This window comes from Salvelinus fontinalis, chromosome 19 (genome assembly GCF_029448725.1).
Source record: "Salvelinus fontinalis isolate EN_2023a chromosome 19, ASM2944872v1, whole genome shotgun sequence".
NCBI classification, from domain to species: Eukaryota; Metazoa; Chordata; class Actinopteri; order Salmoniformes; family Salmonidae; genus Salvelinus; species Salvelinus fontinalis.
The window spans coordinates 8,679,338-8,706,207 of NC_074683.1; the positions used below are offsets into that span (position 1 = coordinate 8,679,338).

General features: G+C 41.3%; 1 protein-coding gene across 5 annotated transcripts in view; it reads left to right on the plus strand.

Annotated features, from left to right (window-relative positions):
• The window catches only part of LOC129816316 (growth factor receptor-bound protein 14-like), a 57,025-nt gene extending 42,037 nt beyond the window's left edge, over window positions 1-14,988 (plus strand). For all 5 annotated transcript variants that reach the window (XM_055870638.1, XM_055870637.1, XM_055870640.1 and 2 more), the window contains 11 exons: window positions 7,676-7,797; window positions 7,953-8,027; window positions 8,257-8,394; window positions 9,856-9,966; window positions 10,143-10,238; window positions 10,342-10,401; window positions 11,554-11,670; window positions 11,802-11,871; window positions 12,451-12,538; window positions 12,712-12,805; window positions 12,883-14,988. In XM_055870638.1, the coding sequence (XP_055726613.1) occupies window positions 7,676-7,797; window positions 7,953-8,027; window positions 8,257-8,394; window positions 9,856-9,966; window positions 10,143-10,238; window positions 10,342-10,401; window positions 11,554-11,670; window positions 11,802-11,871; window positions 12,451-12,538; window positions 12,712-12,805; window positions 12,883-13,029 (1,118 nt within the window). In that variant the 3' untranslated portion in view covers window positions 13,030-14,988. The remainder of the gene's footprint in view (window positions 1-7,675; window positions 7,798-7,952; window positions 8,028-8,256; window positions 8,395-9,855; window positions 9,967-10,142; window positions 10,239-10,341; window positions 10,402-11,553; window positions 11,671-11,801; window positions 11,872-12,450; window positions 12,539-12,711; window positions 12,806-12,882) is intronic.
• The last annotated feature ends 11,882 nt before the right edge of the window (window positions 14,989-26,870 follow it).

The following is a 26,870-nucleotide window of genomic DNA, read 5'->3' on the forward strand; positions in this document are numbered from 1 at the left end:
ATATGACTCCATTGCAAGGCATCTCAGCATCTTTTTTGATATGTTATATCATACTGACATAAAATATTGCATTTCCAGTGCCTGTATAAATGGCACCCTATTCCCTTTTACAGTGCACTACTTATGACCGGGGGACATGGGGCTCTGGTCAAAAGTAGTGCACTATATAGGGAATAGGGTGCCATTTGGGATATACTAATTAGTTCCTCTCGACCTTTTAGAGCCCTTTGAACCTCTAACAATCTCTGGCCTGATTCACTCATCTTGGTCAAGCCAAATAAAGCTTGCACTTCAAACTACTTCTCTAACAGAAGCACATCTGCTTTCACCGAGTTTGTAATGAAGTGCTACTCGACTTAGATGTACAATTTTTGCATTATTCATTCTCTAAGCCTTTTCAGCGCTTAATGCAGTGCTTATGTGGCGATGAAATGGTACCTTTTTTTTTCCTTCTCTAACAATACTAAACAGACATTGCTGTAATAGACCCTGACGAGGATTTGGGTCTGATGACCATGCGGCAGCCCGCCTTGCCCCGGCTGTGGTTATACTATGGGAATAACTCAGCCTCAAATGGCTGTGCAGCATTCCAGATGACTGCCTCCAAACCGCTGCTTTCCATTGGAACGATTCATATGCATTTGAGGTTCAAACGTAATGTTCGATGATAAATTGAAATAATAAATATAGCTGTGAGCAACAATGAACGGGGTTCACAGGATGACCGAAATTGCACATGATCCGTTGGATAACAAAGTTCCTACATGAGAGATTGCTATCTACCTTTATGTACAATCAGCACGACCATGTTTATCTCTCAATACCACAAGGATGACACAAGTGACGTTAAGTCTAGTGCTGTAGGTTGCATCTTTGAATGCAGCAGGTCATTATTTTTAAATGCATTACTTGATGTGTTGAGTTTTTATATATTACATACGCTGACTGCGCAAGAGGCAGGACTTCCGGTTTCAAATTTTCCCAAATAAAATATCCCCTTTTCACTACTTTCAGACCATATAATGGGGCAACAAATTATATACTAATCACAATGTTTTAATTAACAGATTTTGAGCATTAGTGTTACATATGCAAATAAGTATTTTATGTTTTTTGAGATACTAAATTCAGTGTGGTTCATTTTAGGGACGTCCATGATACGTTTCAAGTTGATAGGCAGCTGTGGAATGGATTTACAGGGCTTTTAAATGTACATTTTTGACCAATCCCTTAGTTTTCCCAAACAAAGTTTAGGCATGAACCATGGACCTACGTTCAACATTTTGGTGTCATTTGGACTTATGATTCATGACATTTTTTTACCTTATATTTTTTGTGCATATTTTAGCGCATGCTAATATTTATCTACTGTTATAGTGCGGCCATCCTTTGAATGCATCAAAGTATGGAGGGAATCTGACTTTTTATAGAATGGGTGGTTTGGAATTCCCATTGTTAGTCTCATGCCCATGATATACTAGACCAGCTGTACACTGAGTGTACAAAACATTAAGAGCCCTTTCCATGACGGACTGACCAGTTGAAGACAGGTGAAAGCCATGATCCCTTATTGATGTCACTTGTTAAATCCACTTCAATGAGTGTAGATGAAGGGGAGGAGACAGGTTAAAGAAGGATTTTTAAGCCTTGAGACAATTGAGACATCGATTGTGTGTGTGCCATTGAGGTTGCATAGGCAAGACAAAAGATTGACGTGCCTTTGAACGGGATATGCTAATAGGTGCCAGGCGCACTCGTTTGAGTGTGTCAAGAACTGCAACGCTGCAGGGTTTTTCATGCTCAACAGTTTCCCATGTGTATCAAGAATGGTCCCACCCAAATGACATCCAGCCAATTTGACACAACTGTAGGAAGCAATGGAGTCAAGATGGGCCAACATCCCTGTGGAACGCTTTCGACACCTTCTATAGAGTCCTTGCCCCAATGAGTTGAGGCTGTTCTGAGGGCAAAGGGGGAGGGGGAAATTCATAAAAAGTTGCATTGTTTGTCGTTACCTAGCAACGCACTACTACTTTTACAGATCCACTGTCTCATCTGCCCAGCCATGCAACTTATAAACTTGATCTCCACTGTAAAAGCATCTAGGCGTTCTCTCCGACATTTGAAATATTGAAATTAGATCTCCACTGTGTCCCATAATAATGTTGTCGGGACAAGATACAGGCAGCTTTCCTCAGCCAGTAGAAATTATGAATCTGCATCATTTTATGGATATATATATATAAATTAAATGTCAATAGAGGAACAGGTCAAATGAAAAGCAGCTAGTTTGCGGTCTTTCTAACTGAAGTGTTGTGTTAGCTGTGTAATTGGCTTGCTAGCAAGGGGGAAGAGCCTCCAAAGCAACCATTTTTGTTTGCCATAGCAACCTGCCAAATTTCTGGAACTATCAACCAGCGCTTGGGTAGTTTGACAGTCAATTTGAATAGAACTAATGACCAGAGAAGCCCAAAAATTGCACTTGACAACCAGTGTTAGTGAATGTAGCATCACGCTCTGTTGAAATATGTGTGGTTTGAGAAAGAATCTTGCTTTTTAATCCTGGCAACCCATTGTATAACAGCAATAATACACTCGAGTCCATGTGTTATAACATTTTTATCATGGCTGTGATGTGGTCTAAGTCACTCGGCGAAAAATGCCATAACACATAGCCTCGTATTATTGCTTAATTAGTCCTTGAGAATAATTTGTATGATTTATTTTAAGCATTAGTGGCCATTTTGTCAAAGTGAATTCTTATTAGTTTCCTTATTTTTAAAGTTATCCATGCCAAACTTAAATCATCTTATCATGGTAATGTCTTTGATAACCCTAAAACGATTCAAGTTGATAGGTCATTGTGGATTGGATTTACAATGGATTTTAAATGGACACGTAAAATCAGATTTCTTGATTCATCAATAACTCAGCTGTCTCTTAACCAATCCCTTAGCTTTTGTCAAACTAATTTAAGAGATGTACAGTGGGTCTACATTGGCGTTATTTGAACTTATGGTTCATGAGAATACGTTTTCAAAGGTTTTCAAAAATGTCTAAGATAGAGGAAAATCTCTCCCAATTTACCTTATGGGTCCTTGAGGCAAATTTGTTCAGCATGAGGAAAGACACACCTACATAAAAATGTCCACGTCTCTAGGTCAAACAAGGCGATGGATATGAGGGTTTAAGTAAGACTGCTTATAACAATAGGTGCCTTTTTTTTTTTTTTTTACGAAGTTACTCATGGCCTCTTTTGGTGTGCCAAATTAGAAAAAAAGTTACCACTCTATGCTTGAGTTATTTGAACATGGCAAGGGGGAAAAAAGGTAAATTCAGACAATAATGTGTTTGTTGTCTTTGCTGTGAACTTCTAATAACACCCACAGAGCCAGGACTCAAACTGTAACTCCCACCTTAGATTAATAAATAACTTATCTCTAGATAAAGTGTTAATAATCAATCTGCACGGTGTAACGTTTTTAAAGGTAGCAAAACACATGTCCTGCTGTGACACAGGTCTGATTGTACTGTATGTGGGCCCTGGACACTAAATGTGTTTATTGTGGTTATGATTATGAACAAATAACCACTAATGTACTGTATGTGTAACGTGGTTAATTGTTTCCACTTGCCACTGCATAAATGTGTATTTTAATGTTTTATGTATCTAATAGGTTGGTTTAAGTTAGATGTCAATAAGAGGTAATGCCATTGGCTACGCTTGCAGATGGGGGGGAGATTGCAAACATAAATTATTCCCAGTCTGATATTGACATGCAAGCGGTAGGTCACATTCTGAAATACTGTATTATATTTAAGCAATTAAGGCCCAAGAGGGTGTGGTACAGTGCATTCGGGAAAGTATTCAGACCCCTTGACTTTTCCACATTTTGTTACGTTGCAGCCTTATTATATAATGTATTGAATCATTTTTTTTCTCATCAACCTACACACAATACACCATAATGACAAAGCAAAAACAGGTTTGTAGAAATGTTTGCACTTTTCTCAAGAAAACCCCCCGGAAATATGACATTTACATAGGTATTCAGATCCTTTACTTAGTGCTTTGTTGAAGCACCTTTGGCAGCGTTACAGCCTTGAGTCTTCTTGGGTATGATGCTACAAGTCTTTCGATGTTAAGAATGATGGAGGCCACTGTGTTCTTGGGGACCTTCAATGCTGCAAAAATGTTTTTGTACCCTTCCCCAGATCTGTGCCTTGACACAATCCTGTCTCTGAGCTCTACAGAGAATTCCTTTGACCTCATGGCTTTGTTTTTGTTCTGACATGCACTGTCAACTATGGGACATTTTATATACAGTACCAGTCAAACAAACGTTTGGACACACCTACTCATTAAAGGTTTTTGGGAGTTTTTGTACTATTTTCTACATTGTAGACAAACTATGAAATAACACACATGGAATCATGTAGTAACCAAGATTCTTCAAAGTAGCCACCCTTTGCCTTGACAGCTTTGCACACTTGTCATTCTCTCAACCAGCTTCAACTGGAATGCTTTGCGAACAGTCTTGAAGGAGTTCCCACATATGCTGAGCACTTGTTGGCTGCTTTTCCTTCACTTTGCGGTCCAACTCATCCCAAACCATCTCAACTGGGTTGAGGTTGGGTGATTGTGGAGGCTAGGTCATCTGACGCAGCACTCCATCACTCTCCTTGTTGGTCAAATAGCCCATACACAGCCTGGAGGTGTGTTGGGTCATTGTCCTGTTGAAAAACAAATGCGAGTCACATTCAGCACAAACCAGATGGGATGGCATATCGCTGCAGAATGCTTTTGACTGATACTGTAGACAAGTGTGTGCCTTTCCAAATCATGTCCCATGAATTGAATTTACCACAGGTGGACTCCAAGTTGTAGAAACATCTGGATGGATGATCGATGGAAGCAGGAGGCACCTGAGCTCAATTTCGAGTATAATAGCAAAAGGTCTGAATTCTTATGTAAATAAGGTACATTTGTGCACGTTCAAGACCGAAAAGCATTTATCGTACGGAGAACAGTAGCAACATTTGGGAGCAATGGATGGTCCCATTCAAAGTTATCAATCCCTCACCAAAGCCAGTAACAGTGAGACGCAATGCCAAGATAGCTGAGGTTTTTCCCTGTATGGCATTGGAGGACTTTGACACTGACTACTTGGATGGGCCTGCTGTCTCCCTGGGGCAGCAGGTGGACAAGATAGATGACCACCCCAACTGTGGCAGTGCTAGTGCAGATAGCTTGACTATTGACAGTGACATCAAGCTGCACAGAGCAACAAGTGAGGTGCTGCAGGAGTTAGGGCTAGGTGACATTGAGTCCACTCCGTTGTCGCCACAGTATAAGGCCAAGCTAGTTCAGCTTATAGACCGCTACGAGTCCATCTTCTCAGGGCACAAGCTAGATTGTGGGAAGGCTACTGGATATGTACATCACGTCCAGAATCGGTGACGACAAGCCGCTCAGTCTGCCTTACCTTAGGCTCTCCCCTAACCATTATGACCAGCTCAGACAGGCCTTGAATGAGATGGAGGAGCGAGGGATAGTCGAAGTCCCGCAGTGAGTACGCCCTCCTACTCGTGGTGTTCTGGAAGAAGTCCGGTGACCTGAGACTGTGCAGTCTTCCGATGGCTTAATGCTCGCACCATCCACGATGCTCACTCTCTGCCTCACCAAGCAATGGACCTGGGTATCAATGCCTTTTCCACTATGGATTTGACCTTGGGCTACTACAACGTGGAGGTACATGTAGACGACGAGAAGTTCACAGCCTTTACTTCCCCTTTTGGCATATATGAGTATTACCATCTCCCACAAGGCCTCTGCCAGAACTTGGATTGAAGTGCTGGGACAAAGACCCCATGCCATGGGAAAGGCAAGAAGAGGTGAAAAATACATGGAAATCTCACAGCAGCAGACTGGACAGAAGAGTGCAAACGGGCCTTCAGTCAGTTTTAACAAACCATCCTCAATCAGGTCATGCTAGCCCACTCTGATTTCAACAGTCCTGCCGCTGCCTTGGAGACACCTGATACAGGAGACAGTGAGGATCAGAGTAAGGAGACGGAGGCCTCATCCATGAATGACATACCAGACATGGGCGAGAGGACTAGTGGGTGGGTATCAGCGCTGACCACTGAAGAGGAGATCCCGGACATGCAGAAAGATGTGCCACTGGTAGGTGACCATCGGAACACACCACATTCTGAGGGTGCCCTCTGACACGCTTGGTTGTGCAAGCGTGTCAGAGCTGACCTTTAGATGATAAAGGTCAGAACCCTCTGAAGAGGAAAGTCATTCTGAAGAGTCTGCTGGGGCCACAGGCTCCAGCAACAGTAGCAGAACCCTTGACCTGTGGACAGTGACCCCCCCCCCTATGGTGGTTGTAGTCGAACAGGATGACTGTAATGATGGCTGTTAAGCCTGTCAAGTCTGGGGCTGGTTCAAATTAGGAAACCACCAGTGAGCCTCATAGAGACTATGCAGACACAGAGGGTGTTTCATAATGAGTTCATTAGAGTACCTGTGTGGGTATAGGATGGGACTCTAGGTTAGCTTTTAGATTAATTCTAGGTCTTAAGCTCCCTCCCCAAAAGTATTGCTTTCAGGATGGCCCTACGGGGTTAATGGGTCAGAGGTCAAGTAGGCCCAGGTTTTTCTTTTCTTTCTATGAGGTAACCATTTGTCACTGAGTGTACTTACATGTAACCTGCATGTTTGCCGATGGGGTCTATTAATTTATTTTTTACCTTTTTATTTAACAAGTTCCCCTAATTCCCTTTAGAGAATAGTCTATAGACTGGAATATTTGGTGACATTGCAAGGTATTGCATTCCTCATATTTTGTTTATAGTGTGCAAATGGAATTCAGCAGAGGAGAAATGTGTATTTTAATGTTCATGTTTTCTAATTGGTTGGTTTAAGTCAGAAAAGATGTCAATTAGCTACGCTTGCACGTAGGGGGAGATTGCGAACGTACGTTCCTCTGTCTGTTTTTGACATGCAAGCAGTAGGTCACGTTCTGAAATACTGTATTTTAATTTATAAACTGGGTGGTTTGAGCCCTGAATGCTGATTTGGCTGACATCTGTGGTATAACAGACCGTATCCCACAGGTACTACAAAACATTTATTTGAACTGCTCTAATTACGTTGGTAACCAGTTTATAATAGCAATAAGGCACTTCGGAGGGTTGTGTGATATGGCCAACATACCACGGCTAAGGGCTGTGTCCAGGAGAATAGCCCTTAGCCGCGGTATATTGGCCATATACCACACCCCCTCAAGCCTTATTGCTTAAATGTACAATGTGTACGAGTTTACTATGTACATGTCCTGATGTTGGGGGCTTCCTGGATTTGCTTTTGTATGTTATTGCTGTAAGAGAGAGTTAGCTTCCATGCTCTAAATGTAATGGTCACACTAGCCCCTGCTAATTCAGTTATTTCCATGCTAACAGGCTAATCACGAATCTACAGCCATCGACATACTGTTGTCCTGCACATCTGATGCGCTTATTTATGTCTATCGTCAGGAACTTACGTTTATTGTATTTTGTACAATTTTCGCAATTGTTATGTTTGATTTCTCACTTTCCCCTCTGTCCATTTCTTTGTCTTTTTGTGGTCTCTACATTTGACATTTCTTTCTCCTGTATCCACCAGAAAGAATCATAGAAGACCATGAATCTGTGATGGAGGTGCTGTCCGGCTGGGCCATGGACACAGACAGTCGGTTATATTTCCGGAAGAACTATGCCAAATATGAATTCTTCAATAAACCGCTGGTAAGATGAGGGTGTGATATTAGCAAAGAAAATGGTGTACTCATGTAAACATTTATCCCGCCTGTTATCTTGATGCACTCTGCTGGACCACTAGGTATTAGTTGATATAAAGAGCATGTATGGTGTTATAACTGATGGTGTTTTCATGTTGATAGGATTTTTTCCCAGATCACATGGTGTCCATATCAAGTGAAACCAACGGGATGATGAACCATTCTCAGCTAATACAGGTATCCATCAAGCTACATTCTACATGTACAGTATCTTCACTTTAAAGGGACAGAGTTGAGTCCAGTTTCCTGGACACGGATTAAGCCAAGTCCTGGACTAACAAGCCCTTTCAAAGGAGATTCTTCAGTGAGTTTGCTTGCAAGTCCAAGACCAGGCTTAATCTGTGTCCAGGAAACAACCCTTCAGTGGTGCTGCTAAAGTATTTACGGACTGTTTTCTGTCCAACAGACTTTTCTCAACTCGAGCACTTGTCCAGAAATCCATGGGCACCTCCATGCCAAAGAACAAGGCAGGAAGTCTTGGAAGAAGTTCTACTTTGTCTTGAGGAGGTCTGGTCTCTACTTCTCCAACAAGGGGACATCAAAGGTCAGTCAATATCATTGATAAATTAGTGTGCATTCAATAAATGTTTCCTAAGTATCTGTCAAGTTTTCCAGATTTCAATATAACATGAATTCATTACAATATGAATGGAATAGATTTCCTTCCCAAAATAATGATGTATGTTAAAAAGCAAAAAGTATGTTTTTGCAAAAGCAAATAGATTTTAGGAGATAATTGAACTTGTTTTTACTGGCTGCTCTGTGGGATCATTTGATAAGTCTGTGTCAATGTGCCAGAGTGGTGTGGTGTACAGTAGGGGACTAGCTCGCTCTTGTCTCCTGGCTGCTTTGTGTAACTGGTTGAGCTAGATTTCCCTTAGCTCAGCTGGCATGCCACTGCCAGGGACTGAGCCCTCAACACCCACCGCTGACAGGTGAGGCTTAGACCTGCACAGCGCTGTGCCAAGCCAACCACTTCTCCCTCTCCCAAAAACAGAAGACACTAGAACACAAAAAGACCTCGGTTTGCTATCTCAAATATAGGTGACGCAATTAGAGAAGTAAGATCTGACTTCATTCTTTTAGTTTGATATGAAGGGATTTATGATGTGTAAATTGGTTTTGGCCCTACACATTGCCAGTCAATCAGACAACACAAACACAGACAACTATAGCTACCCGTTCTTTACACTGTGCCACAGAAGTGAGAGTCGCAGTCCCACCAAGTTTGAACAATGGTTTACTTTGTGCTTCTCTGCTTGGTAAATCTCTTTTGCCTTGGCTCCCTGACAGTGTTCTTATTGTATAAATAGAGCTCTTATCACTTTGTCACATATTTGGTCCTATGTCAAACACTAGCCACACCTACAGTGTAATGGATAGGGCAGTATTATTTGCTTGACTATGTTGAAGGGTTCCCACCTCTCCATTTTAACGAGTCTGCAGCAAAAACAAGCTCTTTTTATTCTGTGAACACAATGGACCAGGTTGATGGGAATCTTTGTCCCAAATGGCGCCCTATTCCCTGTACAGTGCTCTTAGACTCATAGGGCTCTTGACAAAAGTAGTTTGCTGTAAAGGGAGTAGGGTGCCATTTGTGATGCAGACAAAAACGCCAAGCTACTCCCTCTTTACTATTGTCACAGTGGCCAACATACTACAGACTGGCATTATACCACATGCCTTAACTGCTAGCTTTTCCTTACGTTGACCGGCCCACTAAGCTCACACAGATGTACGTCTGTGTGTACATAATGGCCAAGAAGTATGACATTGTAGTCTTTATTTGCTTAGCATCTGTCTTCAAACTGGGCAGCCCTGCATTGTTCACATTTCTACCCTGATCCCTCACATAGTTAGATTTGTAATGGAACTTGTCTACTTAGTGGAATGCAAGAACCAACCCCTCGTTGCAATGGAGCATCGTCGGGTGGGGGGGTGTTCCGTAAAGGGGACACTGAAAGGCATGTGGAGATTTGAGACATTTCTTGTTTTCTATTCACAGGAACCAAGACATCTCCAGTTCATCGCCGAGTTCAGTGACGGCGACGTCTACACGTTACTATCAGCGAGAAAGATACACGGAGCGCCTACAGACTATGGATTCTGTGTCAAGGTACTTATTACTTTCTCTGTCTATAAACCTATATTTGATGTTTTCTGTAAAGGTTTTAACATGTTAACTTATTCAAGTCATTCTAACTTAATTGCCCCTGATGGGATAAATAAAGACAAGTCAGTTCCAAGTTATGTTTGGTAAACTCATGCTTTCTCTTCATGATGATCCTCCAGTCTACTAAGCGTGGCTCTCCACGGGACCTCAAGCTGTTGTGTGCAGATGACGAGCAAACCAGAACCTGCTGGGTCACTGCCATGCGCCTCTTTAAGGTAGTCACCACGCTGTGACCCCCTTATCACATCCAAACTTTGTCTAGTGTCTACACATCTAAAGGCTTGCCTTTTTGAAACGTGCTCATGTTTTGTGTTGCAGTATGGGATGCAGCTGTACCAAAACTTCATTCAACCACACCAGAAACAGAAAACACCTATGGTAAGTGATGTGTAGATACAATGTGCTGACACACTGTTTAACAGCACATGACACAGGACACAGTCAGTATTCATCCTGGATTGATTTTCCAGAATATTCTGAAATGTGTGTATTCCCCCCTCAAATACGAGTATTCTGTATGAGTAAACTCCTGTTCTATTTTGGGCATTGGAACATGTTCCAGCCTGTCTGCTCTAAAAATAACCGTAGATCAGCTGCTCTCAGACTTACCAACTCATCACCCCTGCTTTGCTGTCAGAAGAACGCAAAGAGTGGCCAGGCATGGGGCTGGGACCCTGAGCTCAGCGCTGCACAGGGAGGGGCTAGGATGCATCTCAAATGGTGTACCTTTTTGACCAGGGCCCTATGGGATACACTATGGTCCCTGGTGAAAAGTAGTGCACTATATAGGGAATAGGGTACCGTTAGGGAAACACTTAGACTAACCTTCTGGGAACAGGCTTGCGGAGGATATTAAGTTAGGGTACAGTCATGTTGCTGCTGAATCTCCTTTACCCTGACATACAGCTGTTACAGCCTAGAGCACGACGTGCCGTTCGACTACGGACAAAGAATCAAATCACAATAAAACCAGTCCAAGGAAAGGAGCAATCAGTTTGTTTGCACAATGATGCCAGGGAGCCCCAGAATGATCTTTGCATCGCCTGAATAGACCCAGACCGGGGCGGAGAGTCTTAGAAGGATTGGAATGTTTCTATCCTTAGAGTAAACAGTAGTCACTTTGTGACGACTGCCCTTAAGGATCCCGAGGTTAGGGCTGATAGAGGGGCAAACCATGGCAATTTTAAAGGCTTCTCACTAATCCTGATAAGTATTTTCTTTTGTGTGTGATTTATTTAGAACCAGTGACTATGACAGCTTAAGGGACCATAATCAATTCTATGTGTCATTCTATTCACATCCCGTCTAATCCCCAGTCACTGGCGCACATTCTGCTCGGAATCATTTAGAAATTACACTGTCAAACTCCTCCACACTAGATGGCAGCACAATACCACACACGAAAACATGAATGTGCTTCTCCTATAACTTTTCACTCACTATCTCTATCCTTTTTTCAAACGTTTAAACCCTGTTACACTGTATACTCATAATAATGTATACTACCTCAAACACGATGTATATTTCCAGAGAAGTATCTCCGAGAACTCCTTGGTGGCCATGGACTTCTCAGGACACAAGAGCCGGGTGATCGAGAACCCATCGGAGGCGCTGTCCGTAGCCGTGGAGGAGGGGCTCTCATGGAGGGTAGGCCATTGGTTCTCTCTCTGACGTCATTTCTCTCTACTTAGCGAGTATAAGGTATGAAATGATGGTGCAGCCATGTGAAAATAGTCCTAACATGTGACACTTGAAATGCTCTTCATCTTTCCCTTTAGAGGAAAAGCTGCCACCGTCTGAGCTCCCATGGAAGCCCGTCCACCTCTCAGAGTCCCATGTCTAACATAGGTTAGTAGAAGGCCACTTTCAACATCCAAGCAGCAACTTCCATCGATACAACCACATGACTCTCCTGACCAGATACACTGTGCTTCATGACTCAGCCACCAGTGTCGTGTCCTCTCCCTCCCTTTGACACATGGGTCGTATTCATTAGTGCACACCTTAGCAATACGATTTTGGCGGCAGGTAGCCTAGCGGTTAGAGCGTTTGTCTGCTATCCGAATGGTCACTAGTATCCCCGAGTCGACAAGGTGAAAAATCTGTCTGTGCCCTTGAGCAAGGCGCTTAACCCTGATTGCTCCAGGGTTGCCGTAGATACTGGCAGAGCCTGCCCCTGACCCCGCTCTACAAAGGTGTCTCAAGGAGAGTTGGCATATCCCCAAAAACATTTCCATATTAATACACACTTGTACGTGTATGAAATAGGACAAATATAAGCACTCACCAAATGTATTATTTTGCAACGGACAACTGAAACGAGCGTTTCTTATTGGACAAGTTCAGCTAGTCACTCACTGTTTCTGTATGTTTTATTCCGTTTGGTGCCTAATGAACATCACCATGGTTGTCCTGTGTGTTTTGCAGTTCTCCATATGGCCCAGCCTTGGTTCCACAGCAAACTGTCCAGAGACGAGGCACACCGCTTAATCACTCAACAGGGTTTGATTGATGGGTGAGCAGCATCAGGCACTTTTCTATGTGTTTTTTGACACTGGAAGCTAAAGAGTTTACATATGGATTTTATTGTAGAGTAATTAACTTTTTTTTCCCAGACAGAAATGTGTAAAAAAAAAAATGGTAAAAATGTGTTCCTGACAAAACTGAGAGACTTGTCTTTCTTTTCAGAGTATTTCTTCTAAGGGACAGCCAAAGCAACCCTAATACATTTGTACTGTCACTGTGTCACACACAGAGAATCAAACACTTTCAGATCTTACCGGTGAGTAACCTTTTGTCTTGGTATATTCTCTTCTCTTTTAGACAACATCTTGTTCAAGTTTGTGTTTTGTGTGTCAGGTGGATGAAGAGGGGGAATTGTTCTACAGCTTAGATGACGGTCACACGCGCTTCACTGATCTGATCCAGCTAGTGGAGTTCTACCAGCTCAACCGGGGAGTGTTGCCCTGCAAACTCAAACACCACTGTGCCAGGATCACCCTCTGAGGGGGAAGGGGTCTCCAAGGGCCCCATACATACAGAAGCACCTTTAATCACAGCGAATATCCCTCTGGAGAACCAACCACCCACGCATCCCTCCTTCCCTCCCATGCCATGGAAAGGAGACACCGAGAACACCTCCAGGCATAAGCAAACTGAAACCACTTATCACCTTCTAGAATCCATTCTCTTGGCGAAAACTGTGGTAATCAATCTTTTGTAATGACTTGTGTTTTTCACAAAAATATTAAATGGGTGTTATGATGAAAAATACATGACGACATTGTGTCATACGTGACCATAGGTGTTGAGAAATCTGGCGTTGGAAAAAAGTGAATCTACTGTAGAATTGATGTGACTGAGGGCTCTATTGCGAGCCCATTGGTTGGCCCTGTATATTAGCCCAGGTGTGGTGACGAATCACAAACACCACAGGGACTCATGTGTCGAGTCCAAACTTCCGCTAATATACTGTATACAATGTGGATCATGTTTGCATTGTGTATCAGCTCACTTTACTACTCTCTATGGGAATGAACATTTACTGTAGCCAACGGTTGAAACCGTAGAGCGAGAGCTGATATTTGACAGTGTGTGTTCACACCTCGAGAGTAGAATGACCAGTGTGGTATAGCCATCAATGTGCAGTATCGGCATAGTTAAGCTGAACCTGGTAATTTGTCAGTAGAAGGGGATCACTGCTATCAGACAAGACAAGGCATGATGGGAAATGTAGTATGTCGACTCTAGAGGAGGCTGGTGGGAAGAGCTATAGGAGGAAGGGCTCATTTTGTAATGGCTGGAATGGATTAAATGAAACGGGGGGTGAACATGTGGTTTCCATAAGTTTGATACCGTTCCAATGATTCCATTCCAGCCGTTACAATGAGCCCGTCCTCCTATAGCTCCTCCCACCAGCCTCCTCTGGTAGGCTACAGTGGTCCTCTGGCCTTGATCATCTCCTGGGTAAGCGAAGCTGTTTTTATCAAATCTCAAGGAATTCCTGTATATTTAAAATAAAATAAAACACAAAAAAAAGAGTTTATTTTCTATTTTAGAGGTATGAGTAGCCGAGGAGAATTCAAAGTGGTTGCATGTTGTTTAAGCTGGACATTGACCGCTGTAGGGAGAGCATGCACCACAACATGCTTTACCAGCCTGCACTGTACATTTATTGGAAATGTATTGATTGCATTTGAGTCAATAAACGGTAGGCTGCTCCCTTTTTGTTATCACAAGACCAGCAGAAGAGATATTTGACTGATTTGAGATTCAAACCACAGTCTTAAGATAGAAATACAGTATACTATTGTGATTTTTATTGATCAAAATCTGAATTGTTGTACATTGAAATGAATGTTTTATAGTCTTTTTTTTTCTTTCTCCAAGATTCAGGTAAAGCATGTGCAGCACCTGAAATTGTTAAATTTTGACGTAAAGAACCATGACTTACATCATGTACTGTTTTGTTGCTTAATTTTGGAAATGGTACTGTAATCATGCAGCAATTTGTACAGACAGGTTTCACCAGTACAATATAATAAAACAAGGTGATACTTACTTTGATACAAGTGACAAGCAAGACATGTTCACAATGCATTTCACACAATATTTCTTTTTAACATAAAGAACAGTGCATTTAAACAGTAATGATGTCATGGACTGCAATGTTTTAGAAAGGAAACAAAATCAATGTCTACATGCACTGTATGATTTCAGTTGTATAATTATGTATTGAGAGCAAGCCACAAGGTAAATAAACACACAGTAGCTAGGTTTCCATCCAATTGGCAACAGATTGTCAAATGACTATTCTCAAATCTGCATGAAAACCATGTCGGCATTTTCCCATGTTTTCATCAAATTGACTTTCATCAAATTCGGTGCATGATGACGTAATGCACATTAAAGTAACATATGTCGTTAAAATTCCTATGTACTGAATAAAAAATAAGTTAATTGGGACTCACCGCTGTAATCGCTGCCAAAGGTGTTTCTACATCTATTGACTCGGGTGGGATATTTCTGTATTTAATTTTCAATACATTAGCAAACATTTCTAAAAACATGTTTTCACTTACCCATCTCAACACAATACCCCATAATGACTGAGGGAGAAAAAACATCTATGTAGTCCATTTTGAATTCAGGCTGTTACAAAAATGTGGACTAAGTCTAGGGGTATGAATACTGCATTACATTTATATTGCTATAGATAACCTGTTAATTGCACTGTAGTAGGTGAAACACTGGGAACACACATGTCTGATACGAATGGCCCAGCTAGCACATAATGTTCTGAGAACCATATACAGTATTTCTTAGAGCTTGGTGATTGTGTGGTTGCCATACGTTTATTTTGCAACCACCTTTCCATTAGGTTTTATCGTGGTTCTATTTAAAATAATGTTCTCAGAACGTTCAGAGAATGTTAAGAAACAAAATTCTGTGCGAATGTCAGTACTTCAGCATAATGCTTTCTGCAGGTTTCCTCATGGTTCAATTTAGTCATGTTCTCAAATTGTTTAGAGAATGTTAAGAAACGACGTTCTTCTGTGGGAATTCAAGTACTTCAGCATAACGTTTTCTGCAGGTTTCCTTGTGGTCCTATTTAGTCGTGTTCTCAGAACATTAAGAAAAAGTTCTAAGAATGTTATTTTAAAAAACATACATTCTGTTCTCAGCATTAACAAAACTCTATCTTGTTATGTGTGTTGGCTGTGCCCACTAATTGGGGGTCTGTTTGAATAGACTAAAATGAACTGCTTTGTAAAAAAGCATGGCATGGTACCACCATCCTAGTGGACTAATTGGTGAACTAATTCCATGGATAAAGAGCAGAAGATCATAGGTTTGAATCTCACTGAAGCCATGCCACAATAAGAAAAAAAAAAGTGCTAGCTGGGGGGTTATGCAGACTGTTAAAGGGCGACTGCACTTCTTGATTTAGTCTTGTTTTAGATTTGGTTCATTAAGAAATGCTAGTGACTATGACGGAATTCAAACGCGAGTTGGTTTTGGGGTGTGGTTTTATGTGGGTGTTGTGTGTGTGTGTGTTCACAGTTGGGAACAGTTAGCCAATTAGCTTCAGCCGGCTGGTGTGCAACCAACTGTGGCAAAGTGGAGCGTCAGGTAGCCTAGTGGTTAGAGTGTTGGACTAGTAACCGAAAGGTTGCAAGATCGAGTCCCTGAGCTGACAAAGTAAAAATATGTTGTTCTGCCCCTGAACAGGGTAGTTAACCCACTGTTCCAAGGCCGTCATCTTAACTGACTTGCCTAGTTAAATAAAGGTAAAAACATTGGATAGCCTATCGCCGGGGCTAGTTAGTGATGCCGATAAATTACACAATGTAAATGAGACAATATGTTAATTTTGTACACTTGGATTTCTAAAATCTATAGTTGGTTTGAGGTTTTATAGTCATTGTAATTTGGAGCTATTGGAATTTTAACATATTGTCCCAGGCTACATTGTGTATTTTTCCGATGGTCCCTAACTAGTCCCATAAGTCAACCCAAATTTACCACAAGTATTAGGATCGGGTCTTATGCAGCTGCACTCCGAATTGATGATTACTTGTGTCCTGCCAGCTGTGGGCATGTAGGCAGGATTGAAACAAACCCAACCTTAATTTAGATTGTGATGCAGTCACGACCAGCGCATTGACTTTATGACCAAAATTACCCTATTTAAACTTTATAGTCAATATTGACAGTAGAATACATGTTTCTGACTCGTACTCAAAGCCACATAGGCTGTTCTCGAAATGAGAAGTTTTTTAAGGGTCAGTTTCTCTTTAAGAACAGTTAGCTGCTTTAATTTTATACCACAGGAGGGTGGTGGCACCTTAATTGGGGAGAGCGGGCTCGTGTTAGTAACAGGAGTGGAATAGGTGGAATTGTATCAAATACATCAAGCACATGGTTTCCAGGTGTTTGATGTCATTCCATTTGCTCCGTTCCAGCCATTATTATAAGCCATTCTCCCCTCAGCAACCTCCTGTGTTTTATACAGACCTAAATAGCCCAGTATCTACATTATCTGAAATGACAATGTATATATAATTTGTCTTCTATAAAGCTTTCTCTGTGTTCACTATTTCTCTGCATCTGTCATCAACAGTCACCCATTGTCCTCTTTGGTCACATTTACGGTCCTCGCTAGTTACCACGGCCACAAAGTCATCAACCTGGCCCAGTCATCAGTGCCACGGTTGTACATGTTATAACCACTAGATGGCACTAAATGGCTTCTCTTAATCTCATCTTTACTGGTGGGTGTGATGAGATCCCTCCATTGAAGTCCATGGATCTCTGTGTCTTGCATAGACCTGTAATTGCTACTATTTGAATAATTTGAATAGGCTAATCAGTAATTTACTTGATACATGGATTAGAATTATGGATATTGCAGTCAGATGGCTGAGCGTTTTGACTTGAGGCGCTTCTTGCACACAACACGAGTAACACAACACATTCTCTAGTGAGATAAACAAATCACCCCGCCACATCCTGACCACAGCTATTTCAACGTCTCACTTTGAAAATGTGCTCACGACCAGGGTTGAGATGTGCACAGTGAAGTCTTAAATGCACCCCTGCTTCCAAGGTCTTCAGCTAAATGCTGCTCTGGGATGTATTCCTGCCATTGATCCATGTCTGGCTGCAGGGCTAGAGATTAGGGAGAGATGGCAGCTGGGTGGGACTCTGCTTCCCTTAATGAATTCATCCAGCTAGACAACAGCCCAACCAGCCCGTGGATTACTTCTCCTCCCTGGCAGGGAGGAGGGGGCTCACTGTCTGGGCCCACATGAGAACAAGAACAGCTCCTCTACTGTACCTGACCAGAAGGAGAGCAGCAACCCGGGCCTGTATTGAGGCTATGTGAGGGTAGGTGTGGACTGTAAGGGGAGTGGATGTGCGATACCATATCTGTACTGTCCGTGACCCAACAATGTGTCAGCAGGAAGCTGGCTCCCCCAGCAGGGCAGCTCTACTGCTGATGCCACTGTGGTCTGAAAGCAACTGCACTGTCACTAAGGTAAATGGGCAAAATCTGAATATCACTGTCCTTTTGTTTTTTTCAGCCTGTTTTGCCTTTTGTCCTTATACTTTCTAAACAGCAATAAAAAAAATGTTTATATAGTACAGACGTGTAAGAAATAATATTCAATATAAAATCAACTAGGGCTCTTAACAGGAACGTTGCCTTTAAAGCTGAAGAGTCTAATATTTCAGCTTTACAGACTGAATAGAGTCCTGGATTGAGGTAAGGTGTATCTATTGTTTGCATTGCAGCAGGATGTATTGTATTAGAACGCATTACCACAATGCCATTCCTCAGAACATATAATTTTTTCTTTCAAATGCTTTTACCCACTAAACGAATCCACGGCCATTTCCTCATTGCAACACGTATAGTATTTCCATCCACCTAGTGATACACACACAGTGATACACATACGGTAGTTTAAAATGAGGGATACATTATTAACGAGCATCCTGATTGAGCAGCTGATTTCTTCTGTCAAATGCCAATCATATCTGTCCATTTATTTAGAGATTGAATTGCTATTATACACTGAGTTGAACAACAGGTGTAGAAAACAAATAGCATTAGCTCAACAAAGAAATATATTAAGACGGCGGGTTGTAAATGCAGAGTTTAAGCACATTGATAATAAGAGTATATGATATTTTGTAACATCTCAAGTCAACATTTTAGTTGTTTAGCAGACACTTATCCAGAGCAACTAGGGTACATTGACAGATTTTTCACCAAGTCAGCTCAGGGATTCAACCCAGCAACCTTGCAGTTACTGGCCTAACGCACTAGGCTACCTGCCAGTACTGAGGTAAAGGTTGGATTTTGTGCTTGTATCAACCTTAAAAAATAAAATCTAATAATTGCACTTCTAGATAAAGGAAGGACATAATTGAATAAAGATACATTTCTTCATGTATTTAAAAGGTCTAGTTTGGTGGTAAGATGAATAATGGACAGTTATATTTGCATGTCCTTTATGCTTAAATTATCTCATTTTACTAGACTTTTTCTAAAGGTGGTTTTCACCTCATATTTTTCTGATATATTGTGTCACGGCTAATTACACAGTTTCAATGTTGGCTTCCTAGTCTGCCTGCTAACCCCACATTTCTTTTTTTTTCCAGGGGTCCTTGGTACTGGAGAACGCCAAGTATCCAGGTTTGTTAATTACAAGGATAGCACATTCAGTCGTCAAATAATGGATGTGGTTTGCAATTTCAAGTTTTAATAATCAATTACTGGGAGTAATTCTCTGTGGAGTCACAGGAGAGTCATTAACTCATAAAACATATGTAATGTAGCTTTTCTAAAGCCCTATTTTTAAATACATAAGGGAACAGGTTCTACTTCCATTCTACGCATGTCCTTCCCTTATTACAATCTAAAGTAGATCAATTAGACCTGGACTATTCAGTTTCTACACCACACTAGTATATACTTTATCCATCTAGGTAATGAATGCTAAAATACAAATATAATGTAAGACGTTCAACACTCTTGATTAATATTGTACATCAAACGTATTGTTCTAAGCGATACATTAGAAATACAACCGATGATACCATGAGCCTTTGTCTCTGATGTGAAGGTTAACACACTAGGTTCAGGTGGATGTCTTTAGTTGTTTAGCCTCCTCAAACTTCGCAAACCAGTGGCAGTATCTTTGTCATAACAAACCATGGTGCTGTTTTCCACACCAGCAGTACAGTTGTGATTGTCTTCTCGGAACACATTCAAAGCAGCAGCCTTATAGAGTGATTTCTGACCTTGAGAAATTAACATGTGAAGAGTGGCTCTGAGGCAGCCTGGCGAGATGCCCGCCCCCCCCCCCCCCCCCCCCCCCCCAAATACCTTTATATTGCTCGAAGGAGAGAAAGAAATCACAGCAAGCCAAGTGTATGTGTGATACAAACTGACGTGTAAATAATGCCTGTGCGATTACAGCAAAGAAGAGGATACTGCAAATATGTATAGGGCTCTAAGTAAGATCACACATTTAATCAATGGTGATAACAGAGCTGATTCCGAGGGTTATTGGCTATCCTTGTACCCCTGCCTGTTGTCAGAGCTGGGCTGGATAGGTGCTCTGTGATGGAGAGAGAGAGAGGGAAGGCGATACAGAGAGGGGGGGGGGGGGGGGGGGGGGGGGTAAGAATAAAAGAGAGAGCGAAGCCCCAGCAGCTCGAGCCTGGGTTGACTAACAGTGCAGGAGCTCCCTGTGTGGCTCAGTGGCTGACTGGCTGACCACCGACTGAGCAACATTAAGGCAGTACTGCATGTAAAACCTTCTCACTCCTCACAGAAACACTTGAGTTTGGCAAGCAGGCCGTGGCCCAGCGGGGAGGTGGGCACACTGGGAGGCAGAGAGAAAGAGCTGTGGACAGACAGCAGGGAGACAGCTTATGGAGGAGATGGACTGATGTTTTAGGTGATCAAAAGGATGGATAAGAAAAGGAAAATAACAGGGGGAAAAACAGGAGGGGGTCTCGCAGAGAAAACATTTGGATTTTTACAGGTATAAAAGAGCACAAAACTTGAAAGCCATAGCAAAGTTTGGATTTTTTTTTATACAGCAGAATAGGCCTACTGAGAATCATATTACATAGTTCGTATTCAACTACAAAGTCATAAATTAGACATGCAGTAAAAGGAATACATCAATAATGCACATTAAACAAGTTGTACAGAAATCTAATTTTATCTAGTATCAATGTTTAATATTCAGTTAACTCAAATGTGTATTAATTTTCAGTGTGAAGAACAAAAATAGCTATATATTACCACATACAGTACCAGTCAAAAGTTTGGACACGCCTACTCATTCCAGGGTTTTTCTTTATTTGTACTATTTTCTACATTGTAGAATAGTAGTGAAGACATCAACACTATGAACTAACACATATGGAATCATGTAGTAACCAAAAAAGTGTTAAACAAACCAAAATCTATTTGAGATGAGATTCTTCAAAGTAGCCATCCTTTGCCTTGATGACAGCTTTGCACACTCTTGGCATTCTCTCAACCAGATTCATGAGGTAGTCACCTGGAATGCATTTCAATTAACAGGTGTGCCTTGTTAAAAGTTAATGTGTAATTTATTTCCTTCTTAAAGCGTTGAGCCAATCAGTTGTGTTGTGACAAGGTAGGGGTGGTATACAGACGATAGCCATATTTGTTAAAAGACCAAGTCCATATTATGGCAAGAACAGCTCCAATAAGCAAAGAGAAATGACAGTCCATCGTTACTTTAAGACATGAAGGTCAGTCAATCCGGAACATTTCAAGAACTTGGAAAGTTTCTTCACGTGCAGTCGCAAAAACCATCAAGCGCTATGATGAAACTGGCTCTCATGAGGACCGCCACAGGAAAGGAAGACCCAGAGTTACCTCTGCTGCAGAGGATAAGTTCATTTGAGTTACCAGCCTCAGAAATTGCAGCCCAAATAAATACTTTACAGAGTTCAAGTAACAGACAATTCAAAATCAACTGCTCAGAGGAGACTGCGTGAATCAGGCCTTCATTGTTGAATTGCTGCAAAGAAAGTGAAGGAAAAGCAGCCAACAAGTGCTCAGCATATGTGGGAAATTCTTAAAGACTGTTGTAAAAGCATTCCAGGTGAAGCTGGTTGAGAGAATGCCAAGAGTGTGCAAAGCTGTCATCAAGGCAAAGACTGGCTGCTTTGAAGAATCTCATCTCAAATCTATTTTGATTTGTTTAACACTTTTTTGATTACTACATGATTCCATATGTGTTATTTCATCGTTTTGATGTCTTCACTATTATTCTACAAAGAAAAACCCTTGAAAGAGTAGGTGTGTCCAAACTTTTGACTGGTACTGTATATTATGCAAACAAGCATTTTTAAAACAATTACTTTGAAATGCTTCAAGAAACAGCATGCACTCATTAACAAAATAATCTTTGCGCCATCACTGAAAATAGGGAGTATTGTACGTAGTGACACACATAGTCTTGGCGTTTATAGAGAGCAGAGCGGCTGACACATTGAATCTATTTTTCTCTCTCATTTAAAGGGTGTGCAAGTGACTCCTGAGCTAGGCAGGGAGCCTTGTGGATGAGCTAGGAAATTGACAATTTCTCGGAATGCTGAGCAGTGGAAGTAGAGCAGCATATGTTGGGATTTGAATAGCCAATCGATGAATAACCCAAAGCAGTGTTTTTCTGGACGGACTGGTAGAACATTGCTCCGCGTTTGTGGGTTGGGTGGGGTCATCCTCCCCCAAGGTACCAGGCAGTAGTAGAAAATATTTGCAATGCCAGGAGGTATTTTGAAAGATATTTGGGAAAAAATCTAGAGCTGACCTTTCACAGGGCATTTGGCGAACGCTCACTCTCCCTATCTCCCCTGTTTCTGAGGAAGAGGAAATCATAGCACCACTTACACTGATTCTCTACTAAGAATATTCACGTACTCTTTCTGGTGTTTCATTTAGTTAACGTTTTGTCAAGAACAAAACTTTTATTGACTTTCCCAAGCCATCTTATCAAATGGTATGATTTTCAAGATGATTTGAACTGAATCCAAGTTTACTGTGTTTTAATATTGAGAGGTTTGCTGTGTTAAATTATTCACTTGATTACAATGTCTTCTTACATACAGTATTGCACTTACAACGAAGACTATAATGATACAATATCAGTTATTATTATACATTATTACATCTTTGGGATGCATCTAAATGTTTGTTCATCGAATCTTCATATGTGACAGTGATCTTTTTCCCAACTAAACACAGTTACAGACACAACATGCATACAATTAACTTTTCTGCTTGTCTTTACCTTAAGATAACAAATTACATTTTCGATTTCTATCCTGGTGAACTTACAGTTTGACAGATAACAGAAACTCTTCTGCCCATCCATCCCACCGCCCGTCCATCCGTGCCTTACAAATATAGAACACCACTAGAGGGCAGAAAGTGCCCAACAAGCAAGTCACATTAGAACAATCTCCAACTCCTTTCACTTTGTATTGCTAAACACTAAGTCACATAATAACAGATTCTATTGTACTCTAAACTATATTATACTGCACTACTATATTATAATATACGCAGTATATTATACTTTTTATTTTTGTCTGTAATGTTAAAATCCTATTTAGAACCACGTACTGAAACTGAAGAAATACATGTAAAATACAGACAGTACATCTTGTGTGGTGAAGAAACAAAGAACACTGGTATCACCAAAAAACCTACTGTATATTATTCCATTGGAAAGATCTGAAAACAATTGACCCTTTATTTGATAAATGACTGTTTGTGACCCCCATCTTGCCATGCTGCTTGGCGGTTGCAGCCTATTTTAAGATGTTTTTCACTGGAACAGATTGCTAGAGAGGAACAGATGTCAAGATCACAGGCTCACAATGTTTAATGGTTCTTAAGGGGATGGAAAGACTTTAGTTTGAACAAACAGCTTTATGCAGAACAAGCAGCCCCCCCCCCCCCCCCCCCCCCCCACCCATTGAAAGTGTAATAGTGGTACATTGTTTAGATATACAGTACCATTACTCCAACGCAGGGAGAATGCATGTAAATGCTTACCGTGTAAATGTGAAGTGAAATGTGTAATGAATGGTTGCGATTTTGAATAAATATATTTTCTATGAGTTTGAAAATCAAACAGGGGAGGATTTGTGCATTTGTCCTAATCTCTGTATCTAATTTAAAAACCTTCAAGGAAATGAGTAGGTAACATGCTGACCACACCGCTCATGTTATGTGCACGAGCGTTGCAAAATAAATGTACACATACATGTTATTCAATCATTGCATCCAAACTGCTCGTGCGCGTCACTTGATGCGCTGGAAGTCCCAGCTCTCCCATCTCTTCATTGGTTTTAGGAGCATATACCACGTGGGTGATTGAAAGATGAACTGAGGTCCATACTCCAGTCCAGTTGGTGGTGGTAATGCACCTTAAAGTTGGTTACTAGAAACAAACTCGGTTTACCCTTTTATCTGTGGATTAATTGTTGGAGTAGAGGGCAGCCCGATGTTTATATCCCAGGACAAATTAGTTAGCATCAGCAAGCTAGCTAGCTAAATTGCCATGAATGTTTAATGCTTTTCGACCTGTCCCCAAGTTAATATAGTTGGTTCAGAGTTCGTTTTGATATTTCAACCTGCGTGTCCTGATCGCGTCTGGTGTGGATGGACAAAGCGACCGGTCTAGTCAGCAGTAAGGCATATAAAAGGAAAAGAGGATACCAAGTCAGTTGCACAACTGAATGCATTAAATGACCCGATGTCATCGAATAAGTTTACATATTGGAAATTACAGGGAGTTTAGTCCACTCAATTAGAAAGAGGAAACTCAAAGTGACACTAAGTATAGAGGCAGCACTACATTCCTCTACTTTTGGGCCATACAGTCTCAGTAAAGCTCCAGCCAATGGGGCTCCTCTCTGACAGAGCCTGACCGGACTGACAGATCACCCCCAATAGTGATCAATGTCCACTGGGGTGGATACTGTCCCTCAAGTGCTGGAGGAAAATGTAACTCATACATTACACTGGCCAATTGATTAGCTATTGTTTTCCTCCCAAAGACATGGTCTTGGACAACAGCCATCCATTGCCTGATCCATTGAATGGCTGTTAAGGGTGTTTCTGCTTGCTGCTACTTTTCTCTGTTGATGGTGCGCTGGAGGAGAGGTGCTTTGTTTCTGAGATAGGCTAAAGTGGTGGGTAATGTAAGAATGTTTTATAAAATGGACTGGAATGGTTAAACAATGTCCTCTATATAGTGTGCATGATATAGTGATGTAGTCCTCTATATAGTGTGCATATGCATGATTTATATACTGTGAATATATAGCTGGAACAATAAAGGAAAAGATCTTACCCTCAACTTAAACATTTGTTTTTCCATTTTGGTTACTGTTATCATCCTACATTCTACAGTACTTCACGGCTTCAAAACATGACAAGTGGCAGAACAACAAGTCTAATGTATTCTGTAACTGCCTAGAGAAGGGGAAGGATTGTGAAATGTGCACTGAAGTGAAACATGGTTCCAGACAGCATCTAACACTGTGTCGTTCAGCAATACAGATAAAACCCATTCGTCACCAAACTGCCTGCAACTTCTTTCTGTCCAACACGTACCACTTACACATGTCCAACTATTGAGAGTATGCCAAATATCATCAAAGATGTTATGTTTATACACAAAAAAGTGACTGCTGTGAGCTTTGTTGACATTGACTTAAACAAAGGCCATATCATACTGTATCTGATTGCTGCTAGTAGTTGTTGACACTAACCCCTTCAGCCTTTCTCCACTAGAACACATTTCCTATTCGATTTTCCCCTCCATCAGGTCCTCCGATGCAAGCTCAGGTTTGTCCTTCGTCCAGGAGATTTACGATATAGCTCGCAGACTTATTCAATTCATCAGACGGCCACAATGCATGCCCATCTCAGTGCTGATCCCTTGGACACTACTTAATCATAGTTGCCTTTGTACATTATTTCGCAATACCAGACAATATGGGGGTTGATTCCATAAGAAAGTGGATTGGACTTGGACAGGGAATATTTTTCGAGAGCATTCTATTTGTTTACTTAGCTCTTCTTTTCATGCTGGGTTGAATCGAGACTAACGTCAATCATACCTTTGGACCTCAGACTTGAATAGCTAACTACCTCACTTTTCCCCTTATTATCAGACAAGTTAATTGAATCTGAGTCCAATACGTCCCTCCAGATGCTCCTTTGTAAGGAGGCACAAAAGTGCTGGAGCAGGTGTAGCCACGTTAACACATTATTTCCATGGAAGATCAGTTTGCTCTGGTTAGACATCTGAGAGATGGGTCTATTTGGCTTTGTAAATACCTTTCATTTTGATCACACTGGGAACTATTCCTATCATCCTCCATTCATAAGCTTCCACTTTGACCCACATATAGCAATCTATTGATATAACTGAGAGAGAGGCCTCCGCCTCAATGTACAGTGTTAGTACAGTGGGACGTGGACACAAACATTATCTGCTAATGGGGATATGGGCAAAATGACCGTGACCTCAGAATCCACTGCATTTTAGGAGGAAAGAAATGTGTTTTTGCCAATAGCAGAGTGCTTAACAGAGGTCACAACAGATTTGTTTGTAGTGTCTTGCAGGGGTGGGAATTTCACAACATGGCAGTGATTGCAGTAACATTCCTTACCACTAAAGATGAGAATAGGACAATGTAATACAGTCCTCTGCAAAGGCATATGTTAACCATGGTAAGCAGCAGGTAGCCTAGCGGTTAAGAGCATTGGGCCGGCGACCAAAAGGTTGTTGGTTTGAATCCCAGAGACGATTAGGTGCGCAATCTGCCGATGTGCCTTTGAGCAAGGCACTTAACCCTAATTGCTCCTGTCATGGTCTGCAAAATGATTAAAATGTATAAGTTCTTATAATACTGATTGATCTTTCTTGACACGGCGGTGCCCACACCATTTTGGGAAACCATAAATACCTATTATAAACGGCTTGTATTAAAATCTCAAATGTTGACGAGACATTGAGTGGATCAGATCTGCTTACATACCCAGCTTACATAAGACATTTGTGAAAAATGTAAAGACAACTTAAGACGTCTTGAAATTGCAGCATCTTAAGTCATTTTATGATCACTGTATTCTCAAGACATAGCACTATTTCGATGAGTATCTTGAGACACCATGAAATGTCTTCAAAATATATCTCAAGGCCAGAGGAGGCTGATGGAAGGATGTTTCATGTGTTTGATACCGTTCCATTTATTCCATTCCAGCC